Consider the following 14,660-nt stretch of genomic DNA (forward strand, 5'->3'; position numbering starts at 1 on the left):
ATATTATATATCAATGGGCCCATACATATACGTTGTTTTTGCAGCTGTGTGTCCAGGCCAAATTGAAGAGCTGTAAATTATGGAGCAGGTCCTATACCTGTCCACATTTGCAGCCCTGCAACTCGTTTTTTATGTACAGGTCAGTGAAAACCCCATCCATGCCATTTGTGTGCAGGAGGCCTACGGCTGAGGCCCCACGTTGCAGAAATGCTGCGTTTTTTTGAGCCAAAGCAAAGAATGGCTACAAAAGGAATGGGAAACAGGTAGGAAGCTTCTTATACCACTCCCTTCTTCCCAATCTACTCCTGGCTTTGGCTCAGGATAACATAGCCAAATCTACAACAAAAAAGCTGTGTTTCTGCAACGTGGGGCCTCAGCCTTAGGGTGAGTTCACACGGAGTAAAGTGCCACGTGATGTGGCACGTATACGCCACGTGAGCTTTTGCGGGCCGTATACGCTCCCATTGATTTCAATGGGAGCCGGGATCGTATACGCAGCGCTATTTTGCGGCCGTGATTTTGCCACATCACGCGGCACTTTACTCTGTGTGAACTCACCCTTAGGCCCCACGGGACGTCCCACAGTAAAAAAAAAAAAGAAAAAAAGCCCTCCAGGAAAAACTGTAGCAGCAACGCATCACGCTTCTTCCTGCAGAGCTGCAAAAACCACAAACAAAAAAAACTACAATAAAAATGAAAGTTATGAATTGTGGAAGGCAGAGAAGGAAAATATATAAAAAGTCAAAGCAATAACATCCAAACTACCGTGTTTCCTATGGAGTAATCTCACCCCTGCGATGTAAAGTCAAAGTTCAGTTTTGGTTTTCTGTGGCGGTTCTTTTGTACCGAATCATACAATATTCATGTGAGCAGTAGAGTTGAGCGAGTACTGTTCGGATCAGCCGATCCGAACAGCACGCATGCATTGAAATGAATGGAAGCACCTGGTGCTTCCGGTTTGACGGCGGCCGGCCGCTTAACCCGCCGCGTGCATTGATTTCAATGCGTGCGTGCTGTTTGGATCGGCTGATCCGAACAGTACTCGCTCAACTCTAGTGAGCAGCACTCTCCTTAGCTTGCAGATGGGTGCACTTATTCCACCAATTTAAATAGAAGCTTGTTTTAAAGCATGGACAGCACTCCAAGTAGTTGAGCTTGCTTTTTAAGTTTTATTTTATTCCATGTGTGGCCGGGTTCACACCTGCGCCCCGACCTCTGTTATGCAGGTTTCCGTTTCCTGCCCGAAACTGGACAGGAGACGGAAACCTGCATTCGCTTTTCAATCCCATTCATCTCCACGGCGAAACCGTTTTTTTTTTTAACCATGCAGTACTTTGTGTCCGGTTAAAAAAAACAAAAACGGTTTCTCCGCTGAGAGCACAGAACGCTCTCCACCACTCACGGCCGAACACTGTCTGTTGGAAACCCGACAGATGGAGATCAGGTGCAGATGTGAACGAGCCCTTAGACCAATATATCGTATACAGGGGTAGATACTGTAAGAGCAAAGAGCAACGTTTCAGCCTTCGAGAGCCCTTCCTCAGACGTTTAGAATCTGAATAATAAGGCGTGATGCATGTCGCATATCTAGCACAAATATATTTCTCGTGGGGCCCAGGAGAACTGATCCTGGTAAGGAACCCAAGGATAGGGGAAATATAGGTCTTCCTTTCGCAAGCTCTGGACAGTCGTTCCTCTGTGCCGGTATTTGGAGAGGAATTTGAGTAATAAAACCACCTCAAATTCCTCCATGTGAATAGTCCCTAAGTGTGCTGAACTGTTCCATCTTCTGAAACTACGGCACGCGTTGCCCTGGCCAAAGACACATTTTCTTGAATGCCAAGTGATGGTGGCGGCCAGCGACTGGTCACCCCTGTCCATTATATCGAACGGGACATTGCTATCAAACGGGACATCGCTATCGACCGGGACATCGTTATCGAACGGGACATCGCTATCGACCGGGACATCGTTATAGACCGGGACACCGCTATCGACCGGGACATCGCTATCGACCGGGACATCGCTATCGACCGGGACATCGCTATCGACCGGGACATCGCTATCGACCGGGACATCGCTATCGAACGGGACATCGCTATCGACCGGGACATCGTTATAGACCGGGACATCGCTATCGACCGGGACATCGCTATCGAACGGGACGTCGTAACTTCTGCTCCGAAGGGAAGTTGGAAATATTATCACTAGAACGAGGGACATTCATATGGGCACTCATATTTATAGGACTCCCCAACAGGTGGGAACGAAGCGCAACGACGACCGTGTCGTAACACCAGTCCGAGAAACAAGTGACTGGCTCCAAAAGAATTTTTTAATTTTTTTTTTGCACGAAACCTAGGCAATCCCTTTAATATTGGAGACTAGTGGAGGTCTCTACACCTAAATTCTCCTCAGCCAGACTCATGTGAGGCAGACATTAACCATGACGTGTCAGATCTGGAATAAGAGAAGTAAGGGGCGCTCTGACCAGTGGGGGAGGTGGGGGCTGGGGGGTATATGTTCCCCTAGTCACGTCCGTATAGGAGAAGGGGGAGGTGAAGAATTGGAGGGAGGGGAGATTCGACAGCAACAAGTCGCAGGCTGCAGCCGTCCCCAGGACGCGTCGTAAGTTACCTCACAAGCTCGTCCTGACTGACACGCCGCCCAGCCAATCAGAACGTTTCCCGCCTCCCACGTCCGACGTCCTGTTTAGCGGCCCAGTCAGAAGGCACCACGAGCAGCTGAGCCGGTGATATAAAGCGCATGCGCGGAGAGCGGCCCTCACAGCGCCACGTCCCGTACACCGGATCCGTCATGTTGCCTTCTGCAGTCCTTGTAGCCCTCTCCGCCCTACTCGGCGCCTTTGTCGTCCGGGCCGACGTCGCCGAAGAGAACGATGTGTTGGTGCTGAAGAAGGACACATTCGACCAAGTGCTGAAGGATAATGACTACGTGATGGTGGAGTTCTGTGAGTGAGCCGGGACTGGACGGGTGTTAGGGGACGGGCGCACTGTGTGTGGGGGTGTCAGGTGCTGCAGGGGTACTGGGGGGGGGGTTTGGGTGTAAGAGACCCTCAGGGGTTAGCGCCCCTACAATGCGGGCACACCTGGGCAGGTCTATGTCCTGGCACTGATTGACGGTCGTCTCGACCAATCAGCGAAGTTTTTTAAGCCAATCGGGGAACGCGGTCTGTGGTGGTGGGCGGAGCCTGAAGTTTGGTTGACGTGTACTTGGTAGTGGAGACTTGGTGTGACGTCTGGACTTTAGCCAGTGACTGTGCTGACCCTCCATTGCTGCTCCTGTCACTGACTTCTATTATATTACCTTCAGGCCCAGTGTCTTCTTGTCATGCTATAGCCATTGACTTGGCAGGCCTGTGCCTGGTGTGAGTTCCTGTAGTGCCTGGATCTTATAGGCCTACTCCAGGGTTGGTGCAGTCAGGATGTCACTACCACTGCTGACCTGTTGTGCAGAGGGGCAGTGTTTGTACATGTGCTGCACCCTGTACACAAAGTAGTAAAGCAGCTCTGTCCCAAGGTGATGTTATGGGGTACTGAAGTATACAACAGACCCTGCATTGTGTACATGAGCACCGCACATCTTATTGCTATACCCTCAATGATATATTACTGTGCTGGGGTGACGCCCCATGCACATCGACTTGTTACACCCCCTTACACATCCATTGTCTTTACAAATTGGTGTCTGGGTGGTGGAATCTGTCTGCAAAACATGGAGCAGGACGTATTCGTGTCTATTTGTGACATGGATTCCCCTGTAAGAGCTTGTGTAGGTGATAAGGTGACTATATAAGGACTTGCAGACTACGGATCCATTTCTGTGGACAGTAAAAACTTAATCCTGTGTGTGTATACCCAGAACACCCCCTGGCATTTGGTCTCCAAAATTTAGAGTATATTGACTGAATTTTGGTAATGTGACACTAGGAGTCCTGCACCTGTCACATGTACTATACATAGTGAAGCTGGGACTCCTAGAATCGAGCATCACCGATGTAAGGAAATCCTCCCCACTTTTTAAATCTTTATTTTCCAGCTCACGTTAACCCTCGTGCAGTAGATCTTAGGACTTCATACATACTAGCATGGAATCTTCCAAATTTGGGTCCCAACAGGGTCAGATAAGTGTCTCATGATAGTAGGTGCACCCTGTACACGAAGTAACAAAGTATGGGGAGGATACATGCTTGATTCCAATGCCCTCAGGCATCAGCAGAGGTATTTGGCTGTTGCTTACTTCCTTTGCCCAAGCTTTCTGTACTTGATGGTCCTTGGCACCTCCATGTCATGGCTTTTAGTGGCCTCCTGGTTGGCTGTTATACAGAGATGGGGTGGGGGTGTTAAGTGCTCTCCTAGGACTGTGATGTTGGGGGTGGGAGTGCCTGACCCCTGGGACAATCTCGGATCTCACAAAGGGGAGGGTCCCAATGAATAGGGCAGTAGGTCACAAGTATGTTGCTACTCTTTCTCAGTTCTAAGCATTCTGCCGTCTACACGAAGCTTTGTGTGATCTACCAAGTTATGTATACAGGGCACACTGATCCGAAGGATTGATCAGTAGAATACCTGGCACGTCAACCCTGGTTGGAAATATTTGGTAGTGCTTAGTCTTCATAGTAACTTTTTCAAGCCTTCACTCTTCATGCAACGGTGACAATTGTGTTGGTAGCGTAAGGAATCTGAAAAAATAAATGCTGACGTCTTCTGATGTATATCAGAATCCCATAACTATGTATAGGCCTAGATCCAAGTTCTGCAGCCTCGAGTGCAACACATGAAGCTGTATAATGACTTACAATGTCTATTAGAGGTGTCTTCAGTTTTATTGCTAAAACTTCATTACTTGGCCACTGTGACTGTCGCCAGGACTTCAGCATTTCACGGAGTACGTATCATGTATTAGCGAGGACTAGACAGGAATTCCTTGTCCTGTAGTCCCTGGAAGTGCCATGTAGGTATGTAAAATGACATACGCTAGGAAGGAACTGCACCAAATTGGTAAGTGGTGCAATTTATTAGAAACTGGGTGTGTCCTTATGTCAACTCAAGGCTGGCTTGCTTTACACCACCCGTTTTTGCTGTAGGGATGGTCACCCAATGGAACCCCATTAGCCAGTGGGATCAGTTGATCTTCATGTGTCCATTATTTTAGTGTTCTGGTCCTTTAACAGCCCAGAACTGATTCTGCCTTGGATGTGAACTCTGCCTTAGTTGCACCTACAGTCTGCAGAGCAGACACATGGACACTATCCTGCTTGCTGATGGCTTCCTGTTCTTACTGTGTCTCATAGTAAGGGCGTGTAAGAAAATGAAGTGCTGATGTAATAGACTAGGAAGTTTTTTGGGTCCTGAATTCTAAATGTAATTGCATAATAATTACACATCTATTTTTTTTTTTTTTTTTTTTTTTTTATTGGAGAGGAGACCAGTAAGTAAACTGGAAGCTCATTTAGTGACTTAATCTGATAATCTGACTCTTGGCTCAGTTTGTTTGTAGTTGTTGGCAAAGTTCAGATGTCTTGTGTGCAATAGCAGAACATCACAGTACTTCATAGGGTGTCTTCTGGGTCTTGCATATTCATGTCCTATCACCCAGCCTACACTTGAATGGGGCTGTACTGTTGCTGCCATGTTCATTGGTCACATGGTATGGAACCTGAGGCAAGTGAGTACAGCCAACTTCTAGAACAGAAGATTGGTGGAGGTCTGACACCTGGGACCCCACCAATCACTTTATTTCTTACACTAGGTTAACACTAGCATTCGCTCTCCATTCTTCAGGTCCACTTTGAGACTCGAAAAACAAAATTCTAATATTCTTAAGCGGGCCCCATAGACTATAATGGTGTCTGCCAGGTTCCTGCTTGGAAAATGCAGAGAAGTCTTGTGGATTTGGGGATGGAAACTCCAAATACTGGTGTGTGGGGGGCGGTTTCGTGCCTGTAAATGGGGCAGGCTTCTGTTAGTTTAAGTCGACCATTAAAATGAATGGGAGAAAGATGTCCGGTGTGTGATGCCAGGGTGAAGGCCAATCGACTAGATCTGTTCTGACAAAAGAACCCTAAATTTTGTTGCAGTAGATTCCTCACCCCTGCTGTGAATGGAATTTGAAGATCTACATTCACACATGGTTTCCAGAGCTCTTTGCAGCATTACAAGCTGTAACGGGCAGTTCTCAGAGCACACTGTTAACTCACATCTGCTCCACCTCCAGTACATGCATAGCTAAGTAGATTACAGGGCAGCCATTACTAACATGTTGACGTCTGTATTTCTGGCATCCTCTGTCCTTTACCCAGATGTATAGCCGCTAGGTTTCTCGCTGGGCCTTGAAGACTTGACCACTTTTTGTTAATGCTTTAGTCCATGCTGCGGATTCGCTATTTGTGGTGTAGTGATCTGTGGTATGTCTCCCCTTAGGAATACACAAACTTGTTGTGCACAGCTGTCCTGCCTTATTTTAGGAGCAGGCATTAAAACAAAGCCATCTCCAGCAATGTCCGCTCTGTGTAATGCTCATAATGAGTGTTTAATGCGGACACGTCTGCCCGGGCGCTGGTTCTCTGCCATGGTATCTTAGATGTTCGCCCCATGTAGATGGCTCTGAAACCTGTAACACTGATGTTGGAAGTGGTGGATAATTAGTTTCTAGATTATTGATCATTGTTCATCTTTCCACAGACGCTCCCTGGTGTGGACACTGCAAGGCCCTCGCCCCTGAATATGAGAAGGCTGCCAGGAAACTAAAGGAAGAAGGTTCAAACATCCGCTTGGCTAAGGTCGATGCTACCGAAGAGTCAGAGTTGGCGCAACAGTATGGTGTCCGAGGGTATCCAACTATCAAGTTTTTTAAAAATGGAGACAAATCTTCACCCAAAGACTATGCAGGTGAGTCTTGGCTTTTTCTTGTAAATGAGTGCTGTGACTTGGAGGATGTGGAGTTGCAGTTTTTGTCCTTTGTACAGAGGGTGTTGGTGACCAGTTTGTGTAGGCTACCATGCTTGCGTTACATTGTAAGACAGAACAATGGCATACAGGTTTTGGGTTTCAACATGCTCCATAAATAAGCTACAAAAAGCACAGACCTAGGACCTGCTCAATATTGTGTGGCTTGGTCCTTTGGCCCCACACATCCATAAAATTACAGCTGTGTACGTGAAAACCAGAGACATTATGCTACGAGTTATTACAGACTTTTAATAACACCACATGGATCAAAAGTAGTCATGTATGGGTCTAATATGTGCTGTTCATAGCTGGCAGGGAGGCAGAAGACATTGTCAACTGGCTGAAGAAACGGACCGGACCCGCAGCTGCCACTCTGGCAGATGAAGCTGCTGTTGCTGCTTTGGTTGAGAACAGCGAAGTTGCAGTTATTGGCTTCTTTAAGGTAAATTTTTTTTTTTTCATACTGGAGCATATTTGCTAATTGTCTTAAGTTTTAGACCATGACCAAAGCTAGATGGTAAATCCTTGTATTTTTACAGTCTAGTCTTAAAGGGGTTTTCCCATCTCACCGTTTCAGCTTTGCCTGTAGTGTCGTCTTCTCACTTCCTGTATTTCTCCCTCTCCCTGAACAGCACTGAGGTATCAAAATAATTATGCAGATGCTTATACAGCATGGACTGGTATTATCTGTGTTTACATAGAGATAACAGACCAGGCTTAATCAGCAAACTGCAATTGGCTCAGCTAATTGCCCTAAGTGATGTCACTTGTCCTAGCTTACAGGTCTGTGGTTATAGCCACTTTGTAAACAGGAGGAATAAGTTCACATAGCAGGCAAACAAAACAGCACTTCTAAAGCAATAGATTTAGGAAAAGGCTTCAATTTACACAAGCTACCAGTAGAGAGGATCCTTGAGATGGGACAACACCTTTAATTTTATACAATTTACTATTCAGCTTAACTTGACCCAGAATTCTGTCTAATTTTTATTGTGTTTAAGCCATGCCCACTTGCCCAACAAGTTAGAAAAGTTTCTCAAACTCAATGTGCCACATCCTGATCCATTTTATTCTAGACTAAATGGAACTAAAATGATAACCTGTTTCCAGAATTGGACCACATGTAGCAAGCTGCAGCCAAAAAAAACCACTGAGGAAAAGACTGGTGGAAGAACAATGTCTTTTGTTTGCTTTCCCGCCCGTTATAGCTATACAGAAATCTGTGTTTCCATAGGTATATTTAGCATGCTGCATTCCCCCCCCCCCTTCAGTGTGTGGATGGGACTAGCCAGAATCCCATCCACTCTGCAATAGTGTTTTACAGTAGCTGCAGTGTTGGGCACCAGCCTTAAGGCTAAGACCCCACGAGCTGTAATCACAGTGCTCCAGAAAGAACCGCAGCATGAATGCATTGTGGTTCTTTCTGCAGCACTTTCAACAGAAAGTTTGCAGAGTTTTTCTCAGGACTATCTGTCCCATTTATATCTATGGGAAAGCTGCTGGCGTTTCCATAGATATAACTGACATGCTGTGATTTTCAAAACCGCAACAGTTTTGAAAATCGCAGTGTGCCCACGCTGCGTTTTTCTGCAATGTGTGCATGGGATTCACATGAATCTCATCCCCTTTGCTTGCACTGTAAAATGCTGCTATTTTGCGACGTTTATGTCCTGTGGGGTCCTGGCCTTAAGGGACTATCCAGAACTAATTGGGCTCCAATGGTGAAACATCTGTTAGTCTCCTAGAATTGAGCTCTAGTGTTGCTATTTGAATGAATTACCATTAGCTTAGCCCCTAAGTACAGCCACCATACAATGGACTAAAGAACTGGGCGGTAGCATGGCCATGTATCCAGTGGACATGTGATTTGGAGTCCAACAGGGGAGAACTGCAGGAGAATATGATACAGTAGACATATTGTATAGTCTGAATTGCAGGAGTGTGCGCCTGAATCTTGTGGAAAAATAAGTGTCAATTTTATTTTTAAGCTCCCTCTCCTTCAAATTTAGTAACTGTATGTAAGGCTTAAACTGGGGATGCACTTGCCACTTTTTATAGGCTTGTCATTACATAATTATGTATGGGGGCTCCTTTAACCAAAACTTAGGCCACATCCTATTTACCAGAACTGGCCAGCCATTTGCAGGTGAGAAAATCCCACATATAAGGGAAATAATTGCTTGCCAATCTTTGGTCGTGTGCAGGGCTGCCTCCGCTTCCACCTCCAGGGGGTGCTGCTCTCTACATGCAGATGCTAAACAATGTCAGGACATGACATTGGGATGCTGAAAATAGTGTGTGGAGCTGGGATGGGTGAGAAATGGCAGCTGCTCCCTGTTGGAAGAATCCCAGGGGCAAACTGATGTCCAGAGCCCCATGCAACCACATGGGTTGCATTATAACCAAGGCTCCACCTATGTATAGGGCATATGACATTATGGAAGGTGATCTTCTTTGTTGAATATGAAGTGTCCATTGATTTGGATGCAGCTTGCTTTGATGTGTTGCTCATGGGTAAATGTGGAAAGTGTGACCTGCTCATTAATTTTGTCATTTCTTCTCTTCTCTCCCCCACAGGACCCAGAGTGTGAACTTGCTAAGGCTTTCCTGCACGCTGCAGAGTCTGTGGATGACCTTCCATTTGGGATCACTTCTAGCGATGCTGCTTTCTCAAAATATGAAGTTACCAAGGACAAAGTTGTTCTTTTCAAGAAGGTGAGGACTGACTGCAAATGGCTAGCCGCTAGACTAGTACAGTCCCAGCTGGCCTCCATAAGCTGTATACTAAAGGTTTCGCTGTCTACTGGTAACTACGTCTGTACTTGGAACATGTGATTTTTTTCAACAGCTGAGATTAGGTACATGCAGTGACTGACATGGTCACAGACTTGGCCGACTTCATGCTTCAGATTGTTGGCTTCTAGGAACTTACCAGGAAATGTGAGACCCTGTCTTCGACTTTTTTCCTGGCATAGGTGCAGATGGCATCAGCTAATTCTGTCAGGAAGTTGGGCAATCCATTTGCATTGTTTGGCTTCTGGTCTAGCTGTCACTTATAACTAGGTGACCTAGGGTTGTATATTCAAATGGAAGTCAGAACTGGCACATTGATGATCTCTGGTAGCATGCTTGAGGTCAGCATTTTTGTAAAGACGAGCACTGGTCATATTGGCATTGTGTGCCCTTGTACTGTAAGGATTTGCTTGTTTTCCTTCACACTTGGTTAGATATTTATTATCACATCCACCATGTAACCTGTCACTTATCTTCACAGTTTGACGAAGGCAGGAACAACTATGATGGGGAAGCAACAAAGGAGCAAGTCCTGAACTTCATAAAATCCAACCAGTTGCCTTTGGTCATTGAGTTTACTGAACAGGTAAGAGGATTGTCTTCTAAGCTACATGGTGGAGCTGCAATGTTAGTCTGTTTACAAGGCTTCAAGAATTGTGCCAGTTATCATATTTAATGGCCATTTATATTTTCTAGACTGCACCAAAGATCTTCGGTGGAGAGATTAAGACACACATTCTCTTGTTCCTACCAAAGAGTGCATCTGACTACCAAGACAAGCTAGACAACTTTAAGAAAGCAGCTACAAGCTTCAAAGGAAAAGTAAGCACTGGGGTAGTCCTTGGCAGATATGTGCTGCTGTATAGGTGTATGTTGGGGCCTTCTGTTGAAGGTATACACATCTGTCTATTGTGCATCTCCAACTGGACAATAGAATGCAGAGTCTTGCTTTGTTCTGACTGTTTACATGGTTGCTGTTACTTTCCCAGATCCTTTTCATCTTCATCGATAGCGATCACACCGACAACCAACGTATCCTGGAGTTCTTTGGATTGAAAAAGGAGGAATGCCCAGCTGTAAGACTGATCACCTTGGAAGAGGAGATGACCAAATTTAAGCCAGAGACCGATGACCTCTCCGCTGACACAATCAAAGATTTCTGTGAACGTTTCTTGGATGGCAAAGTTAAGGTAGGGGCTATTGCTGTTAGTGATGACCTGCAAGTGGGCAACTTCTCTAAATTCTCTATAGTATGTCAATTTAAGACCACTTATTTTCTTTACATAGCCCCATCTTATGAGCCAGGACATACCTGAGGACTGGGACAAAAACCCAGTGAAGGTGTTAGTCGGAAAGAACTTCGAGGAAGTGGCCTTTGATGAGGAGAAGAATGTATTCATTGAGTTCTGTGAGTATAATGACTAGTCCAATCCTGCAAGATTCTGGTTTGAATGCCTAAAATGACACTGACTTTCTGTTCAGATGCTCCCTGGTGTGGTCACTGCAAGCAGCTGACTCCAATCTGGGACCAACTCGGAGAGAAGTTTAAGGACAATCCAGACATTATCATTGCAAAAATGGATTCTACAGCCAATGAAATTGAAGCAGTTAAAATCCACAGCTTCCCTACCCTGAAATACTTCCCAGCTGGAACAGAGAGGAAGGTAGGTCACTAACCTTATACACTCCCTTTTCAAGAATAAAGGCTATCTTGAAGGCACAAATACTGATCTTTTATGGTTTGACTAATAAAACTTGTTCTGCCAGATTATCGACTACAATGGCGAGAGAACATTAGAGGGATTTTCAACCTTCTTGTTAAGTGGTGGCCAGGATGGAGCTGCAGATGAGGTGAGATTGCCTGGACATTCTTGACAAAGTTATCAAATAAGTGTGCATGTTGTCCCGCAGCCATTACCTAACTTCTGTTCTGCAACTTGCAGGACCTCGAGGATCTTGAGACTGAGGAGCCAGATTTGGAGGAGGATGAAGATGACCAACACAAGAAAGATGAATTATAAGGACCACAGAGTTAAAACTTCAACAGCCAGAAGACACTAAGAGTGGAGGGGGGATTAACAACTTTTAGGAATGTTTTTATGCCGTCGGAGCTCTAAAAAAAAAAAAAACTCCAGGGAAACTTCATCCAGATCTGTACGTTAGGGTCTTTATTTTTGGTGGTAAAGGGAGCTTTGGCCTTGTGTTTTATGGTCGAGTTTATTTTTCACTGTGCATAATTAACACTTTCAGTAATTTGCCCTGATGTAAGTTTGGCACTTGTTGCTTTCTGTACTGTTGTCCTGTCTTATAATTTTTTTTGTCTTTCATTGTGAATGTCATTCTGTAAATGGAATGAATGCAAAGCTGCATGGCTGGTGACCTGAACAAAGGGCTGCCCTTCCCCCTTCTCAGCCACTCTTAGGTTAGAATAAGTGGGGTTCCATAATACAAGCTGTACATGCAGTACTGTATCCCCACTTCCAGCACCTTTTCATGCTGCCCTTCAATGGTGTGTGGGTGTCTGTGGCAGCTTTCAGTATTTGATGCAGTGTGAAGTCCTCCCTGGTAAAAGGCTCCCAGTGTTGTGGCCCTTCCACCGGTACTTTAATACATTTAATGCCATTTGTGTTTGTCCTGTCTTACGGGACCCCAGCCTCTGAGATTGCAACATATGACACGTTTTATTTTATTCCTTTGTTTTGTCACTAGAGGTTTGAAACGTCTGATTCTGAGAGCATTCCATCATATTTAAGTTGGGGCGTGTTGGCCAAATAAAAATAAATTTTAATAAAACTGCTTGGGTCCATCTTCTGCTCTGTCCCTCAACAGAAAGCTAGTGTTCTCTCTACCCACTGGTGGTATGTAATTTGCTTTTTCTGAAAAAAAAAGACACAGCATGCAAAGGGGAAGAAAAATGCATGGCGCACCATCAAGGGAAAACGGTCAGAAAATTCAGTTCATACATCAGGCAGATTTCCTGGCCATTTCTAGTTTGGTAACAGAACTTGGTAAGGATCATGGTTTTTACATCTAGCACATCCACTTAGTAGACACAAAAACAGCATGCAAACAGATTTACATAGACAAAAAAAAAAAAAAATGGGGGGGGGGGGGAACTATTCACATGTGGTTGAATATTTTTTTTTTTTTTTTTAAAAAAATTTTGGATCAGTTAAATGGCTGTAAAGTGATCTGAATAGAGCCTTTGGAAAAGGCACACAAGTCCAAGCTACAAAGTTTGTCATGAGGCAGTTAAAATCATAAAGGTGATACAAACTTGCCCCAGAAGGCTTGTTCACATCTGCACCTGTACTCCGTTCTGCAGGTTTCAGTTTCCTGCACAAAACAGGGGCAGGAGACTGAAACCTGCTGGAATGTTTCAAGCCCATTCAAATCAATGGGCTTAAAGTCTCCAGCTGTGTGTGCTGGGGCGCGATTTAACGGGTTTTTTTTTTTTTTCCTTAAACCGGACACGGACATGAAGTGTTTTTTTTTTTTTTAAAGTTTGCCACAGAGCGCATAAAACTCTCCAAGGTGCTCACGGCCAGTCTCTGCATGACAGGTTTCCATCTTCTGCATGCAGAAGACAATAACCTGACCGAACGCTGGTGTGAACCCAGCATCGGGAGGGGGGAGTGTCTTCTCAACTCCAAATATGGCAATTGGACTAAGTCCTAGTAACAACGTTATCACAAAAAAAAAGTTTTCTAGTTCCCCCAATCTTGATACTTCAGTTCCAAGGAAGCCATCCAGTTCCCTCTTGATCTTGTATGAGTTTTATCACCACATCCTATGACAGTAAGTTTAATAGTCTCTGCTCAACTGTAAAACCCTTGCTTAGACTATGGTACAACTTTTCTCTTATAACCTTGCCACCATCACAGCGCCAACACCAGAGAGATTGACCCTGATAGTAACATTAAAAGCAGACTATTTTTTCCTGTTAGGCTAGGTGCAGAGTTCCTTCACCAATGAAGGTGTTGTCTGGTAAGGCAGTAGGAGCTCGCGACTTACCTGGTAGCCTTCCTGTACAAAGTCTGCCATTAGGGTCCAGTCTGATAAAAATTCATAGGATTAGCCCTCAAATCAGACTTTTAGATGACCTTCCTTTTGCTAGAGTAGAAAGACCTAATCAGGGGGAAAATAAAAATTCTAGCTTTACAGAAAACCTATTGCTCAGGAAGAGAAGCAGTGTCAATTCTGCAGCTCATGATGGATTGCGTTCTAGCTGTTGCCTGTAATCCGTTTCATTCTCGTACCTTACAACACCAGAGCCTAAAGTCGTGGGACAGCTCTCTGCTTTCTCTGGACAAATGGGACCACAGCGTCTAAATTGCAGAAGCGGCACCGGATGGTGGCGATCGGATGCTATGACAGACGGAAGCCTATTGAAGGCTTCCAGCGTCTAATAGAAGTGATGGCATTTTCTATTCATTGCAATACTACAGTATTGCAGTGACTAGTATGAGCGATCAGACCCCTTAGGTTTCAAGGTACCTAGGGGGTCTGATCATAAATGTAAAAGTATAAGAAAAAAAAAATACAAAAGTTCACATCACCCCCATTTCCCTAGATCAGATATAAAAGTAAACACATTAGGTATCACCATGCTCCAAAATGCACAAACTATTAAAGCATTTACCCCATACGGTGAATGGTGTAGCGGCAAAAAAAAAAAAAAAAATCCAAATAGCATTTTTTTTTTTTTTACAACCCTTTACTTCCTATAAAAAAAATGTAAGAGTGATCAAACAATCAGATCTTTCCCCAAATGGTATCAATAAAAACATCATATTGTCCCGCATAAAAAGACACCTCACCCAGCTTCATACATCTAAATAAGAAAGTTACAAGTGTCACAACATGGCGACACAAACTTTTTTTTTTTTCTCTTTT

At 44.7% G+C, this 14,660-nt stretch overlaps 1 protein-coding gene across 1 annotated transcript; it reads left to right on the top strand.

Annotated features, from left to right (window-relative positions):
* The first annotated feature begins 2,739 nt into the window (after positions 1–2,739).
* On the top strand, positions 2,740–12,557 carry LOC142210297 (protein disulfide-isomerase-like). The gene is made up of 11 exons (XM_075279365.1): positions 2,740–2,971; positions 6,705–6,911; positions 7,280–7,413; positions 9,549–9,686; positions 10,246–10,350; positions 10,461–10,586; positions 10,754–10,954; positions 11,052–11,172; positions 11,247–11,428; positions 11,532–11,615; positions 11,708–12,557. Exons 1-11 carry the CDS (start codon positions 2,767–2,769, stop codon positions 11,783–11,785), a joined length of 1,581 nt encoding a protein of 526 aa, XP_075135466.1. The 5' UTR covers positions 2,740–2,766; the 3' UTR covers positions 11,786–12,557.
* The last annotated feature ends 2,103 nt before the right edge of the window (positions 12,558–14,660 follow it).

Source organism: Leptodactylus fuscus, chromosome 6 (assembly GCF_031893055.1).
Source record: "Leptodactylus fuscus isolate aLepFus1 chromosome 6, aLepFus1.hap2, whole genome shotgun sequence".
NCBI lineage: Eukaryota > Metazoa > Chordata > Amphibia > Anura > Leptodactylidae > Leptodactylus > Leptodactylus fuscus.